Raw genomic sequence first — 18144 nt, forward strand, 5'->3', positions numbered from 1 at the left:
AATAATCCAGAGAATTAAGAGTCTTTTTGAGCCAAAAGGGTGTCATTTTGACCCGGAAAAGTATCTGGTCCAACTTGAACCGGATTCCGGGTCAAATTACCGAGAAAAATATTCAAGAGAAGTGTCTTTTTGACCCGGAAGAGTGTCATTTTGTCCCGGGAAAAGTATCTGGTCCAAAAAAACTCCTAGTGAAATTTGACCACGGGACGTTTTAAAAAATCTTTTAGAGTGTACGTTCTAAAATTCCACGCCTCATCACCGGAACTTTTGTTTATGGGCTTCTCTTGTCTATTAGTACTGGGACTTTGTATGTTCACTTAATTATAACAGTACCATAGAGATATCTTTTATTGTTAATAAGTACTTAGAGAAACGTTTGAAGAGAGTTTGATGATTATAATCATTGTTAGATTGTATAATCGCCAATAGTTTTTCTCAACGATTAAGAAGAGTTTTGTCAGAGTAACTTTGAAAAGTAAAGTTTAATTTACAACTTAGTTTTAAACGAAAAAGCGCGTATAATGTACTTATACTGTAACACAGATGCCATTATACAGTACAACTGGTGGCCTTATGCTGTATATAACTGCTTGCATGCCTTACAATCTTAAAGAGCTTAGCTTCTTCTAACTTTATTAAAGTATATCTTTGACATTTTGTATTGTTTATTTTTTGACAAGTGAAATCACTCGATTGCATCTATGAGATAACATAACGACGTTACGCCCGTAGACGTGGTAAAACGGAACTTTCAGTAGCCTATATCGTTCTGTATAGATATATATATTTTTATTCATAGGGTTCATTCTTAAAGTACCGATTATTTCATTTTATGATTTTATTCCGATTTGTTTGTGCTTACTCGATCTGGAAACTATTGCATGCACCACAAAATCGTGTTATATTTTATTGATCGTTTCTTATTAGAATTTTACTCACAGCATGACTTTTAACAATAAACCTTAGTTAAGGATGGGCTTCTGTACCTGTGTCTGTGATTTGATGCGTCTGTGTCAAAATTTGAAAGGCAAGTACAGGTCGGAACACCTTTGACTATTAAATTAAGCGTGAACATCTGTGATAGCGCCAAAAGTGGAGGGGGGGGGAGTAAGGGGGTATTTCCCCCGGCCCCCCCCCCCCGAGTGCCCTTTAGTACACAAATGCCCTTTTTTTTCACAAGCAGGTAACCCCCCCCCCCCCCCAATATTTGTAAAAGAGTGCCCTTTTATTATTTTACACAACTGCCCTTTTTTATAATACAAGTGCCCTTTTTTCACCAGTGGCCTTTTTTGACGTGCCCTAGTTCAATGGCGGATCCAGAACACAATTTTGGAGGGGGCCAAAAAAATTTTGGTCCCCCCCCAAATTTTTTTTTGGATTCTAGATGCTCTGTGGTGCGATCTGAGGCAATTTCTGACCACTTTAACCAATGTTTTTTGAGGAAAAGATGGTGGTGTACTCATTGCCTGCCTTTATTGCGATGTCACATAAAAAAAAAAAAAAATTGGTTTCGTTTTTTGGGGGGGGGGCCATGGCCCCCTTTGGCCCCCCCCCCCCCTGGATCCGCCCTTGCCCTAGTTTGGAATTTCGCGGGGCGTGTTAAGGCGTCCTTTTCAAAAATGGCGATGGACCACACGGGTGATCGTCTTTGGATGGAATTTTCTCCCAAAAGTCATCAGATTACCACCTTAAAATTGAACAGAAAATGAAAGATGATGAAATAAGCTTTAATTTGATGTGTGTTTGAAACACCTCGGAGAGTTGTGATCATTTTAAACAATTTTTGGAAGTGCGCATATCACTGGATCTGTGGGAGTTGATTTACTGGTCTGCGCCCACAAAAATTGATACTCCATATGGTATCAACAGCGCCACCATGCGACGTTCCGGCAGACAACACATCACAGCCAACATGTCAGCGAAAAAGATGGCCGCAATTCACTGGCTCGACATCCTGGAGAAAGAGTTCGACAAAGCCTTTGTCGACCTGGATATCCTCCTTGGGGAGATCGACCCTGACCAATGCGAGATCACCTATGAAGGCAGGCGGAAGATGACGGCCCTCAGCGCCGCTTTCGCTCAGCTTTGCCACAAGGGACAGACCATTTTCCAGAACAACGCCAAACTTGAGGTAAACATTAAATCAACGCAATTCATGCACAGTCAGGCGTGAGTGGGAGGGGCGGGGCTACCCTGAGTTGGGCGGGGTATTTTGTAGACATTGTTAGATTAGTACTAGTAGGCCCCTACTTAGGAAAGAATGTAATAAACAAAATATCACTTCCATTTTTGGTAATCCTTAATTTTAGGACCCCATTCCTATATAATTTAATATGGTGAAATAAAAGACTCGCCAAAACAACTGACTAAATCAGTAAATAAATGACACTCAAAATTGACATTCTGGTATTTTTGATACATCTTAACAGTTGGTAATTACACCTTGAAAATTACAGGTGTAATTTTGTGGGAAGAGGGCAGTTGATCTATAAGGGAAATTAAGGGGTAAAACACGACGATGGCAAACAGAAAACAGATTCAAAAACCAAGAAGGCAAACTGAAAAACAAGGTAGGAAAGTCACATTTTCTTTGAAAGTGCTTTCAAAATGATATCGAAAGAACATGGGTTAAAAAGACTGCTTTAGCCTGCAAAAGCCACTTTGGTACTGGACAGTCATCTGCAATAATCAGTTTTGAACAAAACTCGTAAAAAATACAGGTGTCCTAAAGATTTGTTTGTTCATTTTCTATTGTGAGTACGGAACTTTTTTTAGCAAACAAAATGTGGAATAGGCGTGGTTATCCTATATAATCTGTTGTGGTGTTTTTTGGGAACATTTTGCAGTCATTGACTGGCTTCATTCTGAGTTTTGTTATTTAGGTCTAACGTTAGATGGGAAAACTGTAGTTTAGGACACCTGGGTTTTTAGGCAGAGAATATACTTATAAAAAGGGTTGTAGGTCAAGGATACAATCAAAAATTTCAAAATTGACTACATAGTTTTGAAGTAATTTCAAAATTGGTCAGACGAACAATTTTGGGGGGCATACTGTAGTATAGGCCTAAATGATGTTCATATAGCCTATAGGCCTGCTTTTTTTTCGCTTGTGCTGATTTTTGTTTCAACGTATATGCAATGACTTGCCATTGCATTCATGTATAGTATGAAAAAGTGCCAGCAGTATTCGTTTCTCTTTTTAATCAAATTTTAAATAAAATATCAAATGTCTTTAAAAGATTTTTGAATTGAATGATCGTCATGTTGGTTGATTTTTCAGAAATGAATGGTCCCGTTTCGATGTCCAGTACAAAAGCCTTTTTAAATAGCTGCTTTTCGTCCAACTTTTTTTTATCTCAGGCGCAGGTCATGAATCTCCGAGCAGACCTGTGCGAGGTCAGAGCGACCAAGTCCATCCTGGAGAAGGAACTGCACAACCAGCTGCTGCAGTTACACGCTGTCCAGCTGCAGCTGCACGCCAAGACGGGACAGAGCGTGGACTCTGACGCTATCAAAAAGAGACTGGTAGGTGTCTAACAACCCTAAATCTGTTGGTGTTTAAATTGCATGCCTGAAACCTTTCTGATTCCTCTGAAATGCCATCGTAATGCAGATTACCACTGGCAAAGTCTTCTTCCTCCAAAACCCCCTGGTAGATTTCAATCGGAGGGTTTTTAGAGTTAAAAGATGTGTAAAGTTTCAAATTGTATAAAGAAAGTGATTACTGGTAGAAGTAAAGCTGTGTTTGAATTGGCTGTTCCTTGGCCACTATTTTGCATTTTCCATAGATAAATATGCCTGTCTTTATATCCTAAGATTGTGGCAAAGTATATTGCTCAAGAACACAATAAACATGATTCTTGCACCAGTTCAGTTCATTCAGGTTATTTTTTTGTTTTCTTTGACAAAGACTTTGCTTTTTTAAAATTGAAAACAAACGTGACTTTAACTTCAGGTTATATTTCCTAAATCTTCACTGATTGACCATTCGTAAATTTTTCATCCAATCAGGAGCAAGAAATGGAATCCTTCAAAGCCGACGGGATGAAAGAGGCGAGGATGGAGGCGGAGCTCAAGGAGTATCAGAAGGAGAACGCTGAGCAAAGACAACACATCATGGCGCTTCAGGGCGAGGTGTATGGAGCAAGGCTAGCTGCCAAGTATCTGGACAAGGAACTTGCAGGCAGGTGAGTTGCTAAAGGGTTTGCATCAATAAGAGTGTCACCCAAGGCTGTAAAAGAAGTTTCTTGTCCAGGCTTTTTTGAAGGAGGTGGGCTCCCAAAAGATAGTAGATTTTCTAAGATGGTTGATTTTCCAAGATGGTTGATTTTCTAAGATGGTTGATTTTCCAAGATGGTTGATTTTCCAAGGTGGTTGATTTTCCAAGATGGTTGATTTTCCAAGATGGTTGATTTTCTAAGATGGTTGATTTTCCAAGATGGTTGATTTTCCAAGATGGTTGATTTTCCAAGATGGTTGATTTTCCAAGATGGTTGATTTTCTAAGATAGTTGATTTTCCAAGATGGTTGATTTTCCAAGATGGTTGATTTTCCAGGATGGTTGATTTTCTAAGATGGTTGATTTTCCAAGATGGTTGATTTTCCAAGATGGTTGATTTTCCAAGATGGTTGATTTTCTAAGATGGTTGATTTTCCAAGATGGTTGATTTTCCAAGATGGTTGATTTTCCAAGATGGTTGATTTTCCAAGATGGTAGATTTTCCAAGATGGTAGATTTTCCAAGATGGTAGATTTTCCAAGATGGTAGATTTTCCAAGATGGTTGATTTTCCAAGATGGTTGATTTTCCAAGATGGTTGATTTTCCAAGATGGTTGATTTTCCAAGATGGTAGATTTTCCAAGATGGTAGATTTTCCAAGATGGTAGATTTTCCAAGATGGTTGATTTTCCAAGATGGTTGATTTTCCAAGATGGTTGATTTTCCAAGATGGTAGATTTTCCAAGATGGTTGATTTTCCAAGATGGTTGATTTTCCAAGATGGTAGATTTTCCAAGATGGTAGATTTTCCAAGATGGTAGATTTTCCAAGATGGTTGATTTTCCAAGACCACCGAGTTTCAAATATTCGAATATTCGGTCAAACGCACTTTTCAAATATTCGAATACAAAAATCTATCTGATAATTTATCTCTAATGTTCAAGTACATAAAAAAATTTTTTAAAAAACAGGTAAAAAAGTTTTTTCCCTTTTCAGAATCTACCAGAATAAATAAAAATTGGCTGAATTGCTGTCCCTACCCATCACGGGATTAACCCTAACTTTCCCAAATCATGCAAAATCTTCTTTGCAAAACGGAAGATTTTGCATGATTAAGGCTATATGGCAAATTGTGTGGCTTATTTTGGAGGATGCACTGTGTCGAGGTATTGGGTCGGGCCTTGTTTATGCTCAGCCGTGCATAAATTTAGGCCTAGATTATACTTGAAATCCTCCGCACTTCTCCAGGATGTCACCAGCTCTGCGTCAATATTGACAGTGACTGCTGGAGGATTTTGCAGGATTGAGGCAGTGGTCACCCCTCCAAAGACCACACTCAAGAAATAACGGAGGATTTTTGGAGGGTTGAGGCTGTATGCAATTTTTACATGGAGGCAGTTGGAGGATTTTGCAGGATTAAGGTTGCATCCTGGCAAAAATGCCTAGGGAGTTAGGGTTAATGATATGCACAAAAACAAAGGAAAGTACATGTATTACAAATATCCTTACCACAAAACTATGGATTAATGATATCAACCACACAAATCATGAAGACTATTAACATCTTTTGATACAATGCAAGAAATTAATCGTATCAACAGCACAAAGCTAGACATTAATCGTAACACTACCACAAAGCAACAGAATTATACAACACCACAAAGCAAGCGATTAATAATACTGCCCACAGCACAAAGCTCCAATCCCAATCTATAACACACGGCGCCACACCTAATAATGTTTCCCCAAACCATTCACACATATTCTGCGCATGGTTCGTGTCAATCACACCTTTTACTGAGGTCCACACGAACCATGTAGCTCTGTTCGTTTCCAAACTGCAAATTAATAATATCTAAGCGAAAATCCAATTATGTGGCACTGCGGCAGCTTGCCAGACCATTCTCATACAGTTGCGTAGTCAAATTAATTTGTATTTTGTGTCACGACTTGCCTATGATATAAAATAAATAGCCATACACAGTTTATACGTACATTGTGATGATGAGTGTTTTTGAGATTTTTTTTTTTAACATGCAAGACATTATAGGAAAGAGATGGTACATTTACAGTATGTTAATTGTAGGCTTCTAACTGATGTTAAAATGTAGATTGTGTGCATGTAAGTGGTTTAGACTAATTCTTATAACATTGTTAGGGCGCCTCGAGTGTTGAAAATCTAATTAGAAGTGCTTTGTGTAATCAAATGAGATCTAAACTTCATTATCTTGTTGCATGCCTGTGGGTGTGTACATGTTGTTACATACATGTAAGGCCAAAAAAATAGTTCTGCTTCCAATTACATGGCATTTGAAAAGGGTAGGTACCGGTAGGTAGGGAATTTTTTTTGATTTTTTTTTTTTTTTGCCAATTTTTGTGTGTACGATCATATGAAGGCGTCTGCATGTAATCAAGGGTAAAAGGTAGAAATTTATGGTTTGGGTGGTTTTTTTTATAGATTTTTCCCATAAAAAAATTAGGGTAGAGGCTGTCAAAATAGGGTAGGTAGGGAAACCGGAAGCAGAAATATTGTTTGTTTTGGCCTAATGATTGAGGCACTAGTTTTGCAGAGAAAGTGCTGTAAAATTTTAAAGCCAGTATCGTTTTTCAGGTTTGCTTTTAGCGTTTATTTGGTTCTGATATTCTCTTGTTTTGTTTATTTAGTCATATTTATTTTTTTGATAAATTAATAAATTATGTTCTGATGTGATATGTAAACCATTATGCTGGCATCACTGACAATTTTTCTAGTGCGTTAATTTAATTTTTGTTACATTCCAAGTGTTGCATATTGTTCTGAAAAATCTATTCAGTTGGTAAAACACTGGAGTAGTTATCTGAAGGGCCCAGGTTCAACATTTTCAAATTCTGGTTTATCCAAAGTATCTTTGCTTCTTTCATTGAAATTATTGTTCAGAGCACTTTGTTATTTTTCCTGATAAACACAGTTCGTGGATTTTTCATTTTCACCCAATCTCACTGCTGGTTTTAATATTCTGTAATGCTGAGGGCTTTTATTTTCTCTTCAGAATCCAACAAATACAACTCTTGGGGCGGGACCTGCGGGGCCCGGAACATGACAAATTGTGGAACCAACTTGAGGCAGAGATCCATTTACACAGACATAAGACAGTCATCAGGGCTTGCAGGGGCCGGCAGGGGTATCGGAACAGACTCCCACAGCCACCGGGACATGTAAGGAGGGCGCAGTTTAACCTTCTTGTAATAATGGCAAAGTTTTATGCAAGTCACTTGGAGTCAATCACTAGTCAATCACAAGTCAGTCACAGGTCAATCACAAGTCTAATCACAAGACCATTACAAATCAAAACACAAGTAGTCAATAGAAATATCACAACTGAAGTCACAAGTCAATCACAAGTCAGATCACGAGTCAGGCACAAGTCAAATCACAAGTCAGTCACAAGTCAGTCACGAGTGAGTCACAAGTCAGGCACAAGTCACTCACAAGTAAAGCACAAAATAGATCAAGTTAGTCACAAATCAAATCACAAGTTAGTCACAAGTCAATCACAAGTCAGTCTCAAGTCAAATCACAAGTCAATCACAAGTCAGTCACAGGTCAGTCACAAGTCAGTCACAAGTCAGTCACACATCAAATCACAAGTCAGTCACAAGTCAATCACAGGTCAGTCACAATTCAGTCACAAGTCAATCACAGGTCAGTTACAAGTCAATCACAAGTCAGTCACACATCAAATCACAAGTCAATCACAAGTCAGTCACAAGTCGATCACAGGTCAGTCACAAGTCAATCACTAGTCAGTCACAGGTCAATCACAAGTCAGTCACACATCAAATCACAAGTCAATCACAAGTCAGTCACAAGTCAATCACAGGTCAGTCACAAGTCAATCACTAGTCAGTCACACATCAAATCACAAGACAGTCACAAGTCAATCACAAGTCAGGCACAAATCAAATCACAAGACAGTCACAAGTAAGATCACAAGTCAGGCACAAGTCTGAGCAAATCGGTCACAAGTCAAATCACAGGAAAGAAGGAAGGAAGTAACAAGGGACAAATTTTATTCGGACATCTTTATGATGACTTTTTTGTGACTTACTTGTGTCTTATGATTAACTTTTCTTATGACTAATTTTGTGACTGACTTGTCTTTGATGTAAACACTTGTATGAAATTCTTAATATTGATCATAATGCTTCTCCCTAAGCACTTCTATGTGACCTGTAGCACGGGCCAAATACTTTTTTTCCTCTTCCGATACATTTTGCTCTCTTCTTTTTACTAGGATGATGCGATCAGTCACCGTGGTGTCGGTGAAAAACGGACCGTGCTGATAGCCAAAGAAGAGGACGAAGGTCTAGGGATGTCCATCACGGTAAGGAACAGACTCTATTTAACAATTGCTGACTGCCATGATGTAGGGCATGGCATATTTTGAAATGTCTTTGCCGCAGTTGCCGTTCGTCCACGAGGATGTCAAACGTTCGTCCATGAGGATGTCAAACAATTGTCATGTTATATTGTGCCAAAAAGTCTGACACATTGTGACTATAGTGGTTTCTGTATTGACATTCACACACATGTCTGTGGGAAGGGCCGTTTACCGCTTCCATATGTGAATGTGTACTTGTGAAATGTAGCCAAGTAATTCAGATGCGACCTTGCTTTACAAAAAGTTAGTAAAATGATTTTTGATGTGGTTGAGTCCTTTTGCAGGTCCTCATGAGTCTCCACAAATCCATCACAAATCCATCACAAATCTCAAGTCAATTCACAAGCTACAATCCCGGCCAAAATGGTTGGGACGCTTCAAAATAAGCATACCCTCCCCCAGTCCCCTGCTCCCCGTTCCAGACCCTCCCTCTCCACATCCAATCCAGGGTTCATACATTCAGACAATCCCGGCCAAAATGGTTGGGACACGTCCACACAATGAACATACCCTTCCCCGGTCCCCCGCTACCTCCAGTCCCCCGCTACCCCAGTCCCCCGCTACCCCAGTCCCCCGCTACCCCAGTCCCCTGCTACCCCAGTCCCCTGCTACCCCAGTCAATGTTGTCATCTCGCGCTTGAGCACAGACCGCGCAATGAGAGACAACATTGGCCGGGGATGGGGGCCCAGCGAGTTTAGGCCGGGATTGCAGCTACTCAAACAAAATGTGACATAAGCATTTCATCGTCATGGTTACTCACCGTTTACTTGTGACAGGGTGTTTGATTTAACTGTGACCAGACTTGTGATTGACTTGTAAGGGACTCGGCTACAAGACTTCAAAAGATCACCATGTAATCCTGCCATTGTTTTCCAGGGTGGCAAAGAGCACGGCGTTCCCATCTTGATCTCCGAGATCCATGAAGGTCTCCCCGCCGATCGCAGCCAAGGGTTGTATGTAGGGGACGCCATCCTGTCAGTCAATGGAATCAACCTGCGTGACGCCAAGCACACTGAAGCGGTGGATATACTCTCCCAACAGGTAGGCGGAGCTTGGAACTCAAAGGGGGAGGAGGGACGAAGGGGTCTTGATAAATTTTGAAGAAAATAATCACGCTGAGCCGAAATTCTCTAAAAATTCATTGCGTGCAGTACCTGCTGCAATATTTACTATTTTGTGACGGGACGTTTATTAATTATGAATGGGCCATCCAACCCCGTCAAAGCTTGGTGGTCAGCTGGTTGAGACATCTGCACTAGTACGCAAAAGGTTGCGGGTTCAAGTCCCACTTGAGATAGCTTGTGATTGTTTTCCAAACCTCTCAAACCACACTGTACTTTCGTTCAGAGCTTATAAAATCGCAAAAGGGTAAAACCCATTGTTGCAACATATATCTCCCAGTGTTTTTCTCAGTAAGAAGTGAGCTGGCGTTTGAGAGTTCTTAATTTGCCGTTTTGCATTTCTTGGTTTTTTTTGTTGGCAGAATGGTGAGATTAGCATGGAGGTCCAGTTTGTTGCCCCTGATTCAGACAGCGACGATGACAACGACGAAATCATTGATGAGAATGGTTACAGGTCAGTCCACTCAGTCACTCATTTGAAACAAATGCTGCAAAGCATGGAGTGTCATGGCCTAGCGGTTAAGAGCACCGGACTCATGCTCTGGTGTTTCAGAGGCAACAGTGGCGTGGGTTCGAGCCCGCCGGGTGGACACTTGTGCCCTTAAGCAAGGCACCTAACCATTATTGCTTCGTCCGTCGGATTGGACGTAAAGCCGTAGGTCCCGTGTGTTAAATGCAATGCACGTAAAAGAACCCAGTAACATTTATTTCTAAGAGAAGGGGTTTGCCCTGGTGTTTCTGGCCTCCTGTTATTACTCCCATGCGGAGTTCTAAGGAGAAGAACCAACCAAAGAGAAGGAAAGAAATGTAGGGAGAATGGGCACAATGAACTCTATACAATCAATTCTCCTCTCTCTTTTTCCAGCCTGAGGCTGATTTGAGGAAAAAAGATACCGGCCGTTGGAAATCATGTTTGAAGTTCTTTTGAAAGTTCAGTAGTTTGCAAATTCATTCACAGGGCTTTTCAGGTTCTTAGATTTATCAAAGTCCCATATTCACTATTCCAGTCATTCTCAAAACCAGTATTGCGATAGATCTCCTCAAACTGACATTCAGCGCAATACCTGGGACATGTATTTTCAGAAGCAAAATGTATTTCCTTTTGACTCTCTCAAAATTATAGTTATCCCGTTTATGAGGAAAGCGAAGAGGATTTACTAAGCTACCAGCAGCCTAGTGAGGACAGCCCCCCACGCTCCCAAGCCACCAGCAACTCAGCCACCCCACTCCACGATAACAGCCCATCGACGTCATCGAGCCACCCGGGGCGGAGTACCAGCCACTCCCCAACGAAGAAGATAGCGAAAGCAGCAGGGATGAAGACACAGTCACCAGCCACGCCGGGTGCCAGCGGTGGTGGGGCGCGAGCCGCGGGGAAGGCTTCGTCAACACGCGAGGCACGGCATTCCACGTCCAGCCAATCATCGGAGCGGTCGTCAGCTGCCTCGCTCCTGCAGGGGGACATGAGCGCGGTGACGGCGCCCTCGACGGAGCCGGGGAACGAGATGAAGATGATGAGCGTGGGCCGCATGAGCACCAATGCGGTGCAGGGGTTGCCGTCGGCGGGGAGCGGGGAGGAACTGTTTGGAGCAGACTGATGAATATTCATTATTCTAATGAATATTCATGGTTACAGGTTATCTCAATATTTATATTCATCTGGATGAACTGTTTGGAACAGACTGATGAATATTCATCATTCTCATGAATATTCATGCAAATACTGCTTAGCAAGTTTACTTTGCCAAAATTGGGTATATGGTAATGAGGTGGTAGATAGGTTGGGGGGTGTAGGAGGTAATTTTGCCCCCGCCTCTTTTTTCTACCAACATCCGGTGTTAAACATTTTAAAATTCACAATTTCTGTATACTAAGTCTGTACAAGCTTGTGGTAGGTAATATTGTGCTCACTAGCCTGACATTTTAAAAGGTGCTCGATGGGGGTTTTATTGTGCGTAATACTAAAGCAAAGCATTGAGTGTAAAGTTTGTGTAACATTCAGACGGACCAATTATTTTAAAGACAGGTTAGGCCCAAAAAAAAAGGTCTCCGGTTTCTGGTATGGAGCTTGCCCAAAAAGTGGTGCGGCGACGCGACTTTTTTTTTTTTTTACCTGATTTTTTTGCTTCAAATGTCGGCTGATGACTGCAAATGGTGCCCGACTAAACTTAGTGCAAATATATGGGAGTCCAGAGAGGCCACATAAAGCTTATTCTCGACCATAACCCAATCTAAAAACACGTTAAAATTGTGCAGCAGCAGGATTCCAGTCAAACCAGTGAGTTTGGCGGTTTTGAGACATCATCTTTCATTGAAAAGAAAACTTGTTCATTTTGCCGACGCGCATGGCTACGGCGACGCGCGCGCATGGCTACGGCGACGCGCGCGCATGGCTACGGCGACGCGCGCGCATACCAGAAACCGGAGACTTTTTTTGGCATCAACGTTTTTTGTTTCACAGACGTTTTTCAAAACTGTAAAATTAATGGACTAATCTCTGGATAACAGGAGCTATATGATAGCCAGCGCTGACCTGGCTCCACACATTTTTTTTTTTGCATCTTGGTAAAGTCATTGATCATAATACGCATGCGTGAAACATAACATGTGGACGATAAATACATGTATGTCGTCTGATTCGGAATAAGTTTTTATAGCTTAAAGTTCCACGGCGGTCCTTGTGGTTTCGCTATAGCGTGCTTGTGCAAAATCTGTGGTCTGAATGCTGCAGGTTCACGGTTCGAATCGTGGAGGAATTTCACATTTTCAATTTTTTTCCCCCCAAAAGTGAATTTTCTTCCCTAAATTGTGTTGAATCAAGTTCTGGTGATCGATAAAATAAAAGGTCACCCTTTTCTGCTTATTTATGGCTACGGAGGATTTTTTTTGGCTCAAGAGAAGCTAAGTCCGAGAACCATTTCGTTACCAACTGAATCATATGCATTATGGTTATTGACTGAACTTGGTTGCAGAAAAAGCAATTGCGACCCGGCGGAATCGCCAAGTGTAAAAAATCTTCAGGAATTCAAACTAAATTGAAGATATTAATTGAGTGCCCTTTTTCTTTATCCTAAATAACATCAGAAAAACCAGAACTCAAACCCTCTCTATTTCAAACACATTTTTTTTTTTGCTGTATGAAATGATAATATTTTTACAGGTGCAATATGTACAGGCGACAGTTTCGTGTAATTTTTTTTGGGGTGATATTTGGCAGTGATTTTGCCACAGGGTGCATTACCGTATCATGAATATTCAGTGCCATATTTGAATATTCAAGGTCATAAATGAATACATGTGTAAACACGGGATAGCGTGTACATTATGTTTTTGATATGGTTCATGAACTCGATAAACAAGTTGTGTGAATGTAAAATTCTAGATTTTATGTTTGATCTTGAATTTTCACAACAGCTAAATTATTTATAAGGTCCTGAAAATCTAGAGTAAATATACACATAATTAAATATAAAAAAAAAACACTGTACATATTTTGTGACAAGAAATTACAGATGCTATGGAAACTCCGATATACCATTAAAAACCAGTTTGGTAGTTTTGTACTTAATGAATATTCAGCTGATATTTGTCTATCTGTGATTGGACACGTGCTGCCCATGTGACCACATGTTTTATGACCAACTCATTTTGTTATTCCAGTATTTATTTACATTGAAAAATAAGTTATATTGCAGGGTGAAATTAAGGCTGTTTATGAAAACAAACAGTGAAGGAAATCTAAAAGTTTTAAAATGTATTTGTTAATATTCTAAGTAAACAATAACAAAGTTGAATTTTTTTTAGCGAATGACTCAGAACTTTAACTTGACGTTTGTCCACACTTTCTAAATTGTTTTAATCCACCCTTCCCTTTCAAAGAATTTAACATAACAAATAAATTCGTTATTAAAAGAAATTAAAATAATTTTATATCAGTTGTGGTAATGGAAAATCACAATTTCTTTTTGATAAATCTCAAAGATTTATGCATTCCAGCTCTTTAACTTTAAAATGTTCAAAGTTTGGCTCTTGTTACAACTGTTAGCGTGACAAGTAGCTGGTAGCCATTATCTGTTAAGGTGCACGTAAACCAGTTACAGTTACCCTACGGGTTGTTTTGTAGGCCATGCCTATTTTTTTTCGAAGACATTCAAGCATGCTGTTTCCGTACTGTTTTTGTAAGTATTAAAACCTCATTAAAGACTAAATTTTTGGGTTTATTTTTGCAAAGTACGTTGTATGTCTGGGAAGATATTGACCCATAGGGAAAGGAAAAAAAATGAAATGGTATTTAGATTGAAATATTTTATTGAAGATGTTCAGTATATTTTACTTATCCGGCATTGAAATGAGGGTTCCAGTTTTCTGTGTTTGTTTTATAACGGGCAGTCTGCATTTAATTGTTGTCAGAAAGTTTGAATCGTTTCATTGTTTACTATGTTTCGCATTAACTTAAAGAAATTGATGTGAACAGGTCTATGTCAAAAACAAGTGGAAAGTATACAAGTTGAGATGTCATTAAAGCAATGCAGTAAGTGACATGTCTTGAAAAAAAGTTCTGCCTTTTTTTTACAAGTTGAAATAACCCACAAACAAAACAAACAACCCCAGAAGTACATTTACCAAAAAATGTACCAAATCGAAAAGTTTCTCTTTCTATTTTAATTTTTTCTTCAATCTGAGGAAAAGTGAACTTTCGACCAAAATTTAAATTATGTGACATAAACTTCATGTCATTGGGGTTTTTTTAAGTGTGAAATCTACATTTGTCTTAAAAACCCATGTTGAATATATGAGGAATGCACACATTTTGTTTTTCATTTGAAAAAAATATTTCACAGTGATTTGGTTAAAAAAGCACACTTTTTAGGTGACAGTTGTTCGAAAGATTATGTGACTTTCAAGTTTTCTAGTGCGTTGTAATATAATATGAAGGTGTTATTTTTTTCAGACAAAAAAAAACATTGAAAAGTTGATGGTTCGCAATTAATTCCCCCCCAAATATGGTAAAGCCATCAGCGGAAATCCCTACGGAATCCGGTAGCTGCCGTGGAATAACAGAAGACCCCCGGGCATGTGTCACGGGGATGTGCACGGCACATGGTGCGTATCGGCCACATTCACGCCTGCGGTCGGTCGGCTGTATAGGGGGATCTGAACAGGCAGTGTGCAGATTTTGCGGCGTAAAACTTAACGAGCGTGTATGAAATCGGTCATAAAAATGAGTTAAATTGTTGCATTATGTGGGCCCACAGGGGCTTCGTATGCCTGACAATTGGAACTGACGGACCGGAAGGCAAGTGGAAGACCAAATGTCCGACGTCAACTGGAAAGACACGCCATTATTTGGGTTTAAATTGAAACAAAATGATGTGTTGATAGACTTGAAGTTTCAGAACTTGAACACATTTTACGGTTATTTCCCTGCCAAATTCCAAATCCTGCCCTCTAAAACTGAACAATATTCCCAAAAAATTGTATTATACTATTTGGGTGTTGGCACATTTTGTCATCAGTGTTCACTACTGTGTCTTAAATGTGTGAATATGGTTGTATTTTGTAAAAAAATATTTTTTAGAAATCATCATGTCGCCCTAAAATGTTTTTTTTAGTGAAAAAAAGTTCCGGTCAATTTTTTTCCTTTCGGATTCATGAGTCTTGACGTGTATTAACACCATTTTAAGGAGTCCATGAATGAATTTGGTCTCCTTATCCCTTGCTGATGTCAAGTTTTCTGATTTTCTTGAAAATACGGAGATGACAAATGTCGTTTTAAGTTACTTTTTGGAGCGCATTTGTTCACCGTTTTTAATCGTCCATGCTATATCCCGACGACTGAGGGCGCTGTTGCTGCTCGAGATGCCGTCAAAATGTAAACACGACACAACTCTTCACAACGCGCCGTATAAAAGACAATTTTCAGAGCCTTTTTCCAGCCTTTTGACAAACACCCACGCCAAGTTTTAACACACGTCGACACTATGCCTTCCTCTCATTAGGGATTAAGAACTCGTCACCGTAAGTTTTGAGTTATTTCTCCAAAATTCTCCTGCAATCCGAGTTTTTGATCCAGACCATTGACAACCTAGTTTTATGGGACCTCGTTCCCAATGGACGCACCCCGCCAGATCTTTTCCCATCGGCCCCGCGAGATATGAACCCTTGTAAATCTTACTTTCGCTTTCTTCTCAAAACTTCTTATCCTACTCCGAAATAAATCGTAAAGCTTCAAACCATGTTGTCCCACAGGTATGATATTTCAACCATATCTTGAGAGCGTGGACAACCGAAATTTTCAAACAAAGAGTTCACTTCCTGAAGTTCCATGTTTGGGGGGGAAAACGCGCCGCTCAAGTTTCGAAAACCCATATCACATTGTAATACCTGCGAGGCAAATGGATGAAATTGTAATAGTGCGAAACCAGTGGAAAGAACTATGTGTCTTCCATTGTCAAGACTGAACAGCCTTATTGTTATGAGAAAAAAAAAGTATTTTGATGTACTCAAGCGTGTAGCACAGTATCGTGTTCGTCTAGCCGTCAAATAGCTTATGCAATTCAACATTTGCACGTGGCGTACATTTTGAATAGTATCCTTCATGTTTTTATGGAAAAAAATGTTGCAACCTGACGCCACTTTTTTCTTCATATATCATCTCAAATGCAAAAATGATGATACGACATGAATCTGGGACTGAGAAATATTTCCAATTTTGTTAGAAAATCATTCTCAGAAAATGTTCTTGACTCTCCGTAGACTTTGTACACAATCGCGAAAGTGGCGTCAGGTTGCAACATTTTGTCCTCGTAATCGTAGGAGTATGAGCTGTATATGACGTTGTAAGTAAACAATACTATTCTTTCGTTTCTCGCTTCAAGACATGGACCGGTTCATCTTTGTAATCACGTGGTACACTGGTAATCCTAGAGGGCATCTCATTGAAAATACATCCCCGGAGGTATTCCCATAAAATAGGCAAATCTCAAATTATCATCCTCCGTAAGTTAGAACCACATAGCGAGGCATGCTTAATTTCGTGAAACAACGTATCGTTCCTGAATTTGAAATCAAGACTCTTCTTTTCATTCACCAGCCGGTATCAAACAAAAATATAATTGTATTTTTTCAGAATAATTTAAATTGTACAGCTAACACAAATATCGTGATTTATTGAAAAAAACTTTTTTTTAAGGTGAAAGGACTTTAGGCTCTATATGTAGCTTTTTAACATATTTTCCATAACTTATTGCATTTTAATTTAAATCATCATAATTATACTTTAGGTGTGGTTTTAGTACGCTAAAAAAAATCCACGTTTTAATAGAACTTTACAACATTTTCACACGTTCAATTTTATTTCCAATGGTTTTAAAAATCTACTTGTACAGAAATGAACCTCCCCAAACAAAAACAATTCTGAAAATCAGGTCCTAAATAAAGCTGAAATATATGTTTATTGCCCCTCATAAAATAGGCTAAATGGCTTCTATTCAGCATATTTCTTTACTTGTTCCAAGCTTGCGATTTTTGTCGTCACATTATAAAGGTATTGTGGATCGCGATATTGTGTATTTTGACAAATTTAATGAACTTATATTAATCGGTTTATATGATCTCTAATCGTCGAACATCTAGGTGACTAGTCGTCAGTGAAATGACTTATGTTTTCCCCCTCTACATCCAATAAAACGTTTGCCTCATTTCCCCACATCAATTAAGAAAATACAAGGGTTATACGCTCTATCTAATAAATGCATGAACTGAACCAGAATAGCAAGAACTGAGCATGCGCGCCGACTTAGCAGTCCACTCGCCGCCGCGCGCGTAATTTTTGTTTCCTAGGAGGGTTAGGGGCAATGTCATGAATAATTCAGTTTTTCCTTTGAATCATTGCAAGACTTAGGTTCTCGTTCTATTTTCCCCTTAATTTAAAATTATCTCAGTGATAAATTTGGAGAAGAAAAATAGCTGATGAAAAATGAGCAGCGACGACGTGGATTCGAACCAGGGATCTTTGTATCCATAGCTCATCTCGCTATCCACTAGGCTACTGTGTGGTAGCTCGACGACAACCGTTCTTTAAAATGCTTTAATGTATTGTAACTAGTTGAGTAACTAACAACAATGCTGTTGATGTCATTGTCCGTTCTCATGGATAAACATGAATTATTCATGACATTGCCCCTAACCCTCCTAGGAATAAGAATTAGGCCCGCCGCGCCTACTTTCAACATTGATAAAAGAAGAGCGCATGTGCGCCAACTTAACCAGAATTGTGTTTTTTTGGGTTAAATTTTCACAACCGAATATTTATATATTAGTTCCAAACACATTGAAGTAAGAAGAGCGTGTTGGCCTAGTGGTAGGTACTCTTGACGCTCA

The 18144-nt window shown here is 39.5% G+C and overlaps 1 protein-coding gene across 1 annotated transcript; it reads left to right on the forward strand.

The window, feature by feature from the left end:
* Positions 1 to 1861: 1861 nt before the first annotated feature.
* Positions 1862 to 11821, forward strand: LOC119746200 (Golgi-associated PDZ and coiled-coil motif-containing protein-like). Its single transcript, XM_038223009.1, has 8 exons — positions 1862 to 2131; positions 3361 to 3525; positions 4012 to 4187; positions 7249 to 7414; positions 8494 to 8583; positions 9518 to 9682; positions 10125 to 10216; positions 10886 to 11821. Exons 1-8 carry the CDS (start codon positions 1877 to 1879, stop codon positions 11358 to 11360), a joined length of 1584 nt encoding a protein of 527 aa, XP_038078937.1. The 5' UTR covers positions 1862 to 1876; the 3' UTR covers positions 11361 to 11821.
* The last annotated feature ends 6323 nt before the right edge of the window (positions 11822 to 18144 follow it).

This window comes from Patiria miniata, unplaced genomic scaffold (genome assembly GCF_015706575.1).
Source record: "Patiria miniata isolate m_02_andy unplaced genomic scaffold, ASM1570657v1 HiC_scaffold_7, whole genome shotgun sequence".
Classification (NCBI taxonomy): domain Eukaryota; kingdom Metazoa; phylum Echinodermata; class Asteroidea; order Valvatida; family Asterinidae; genus Patiria; species Patiria miniata.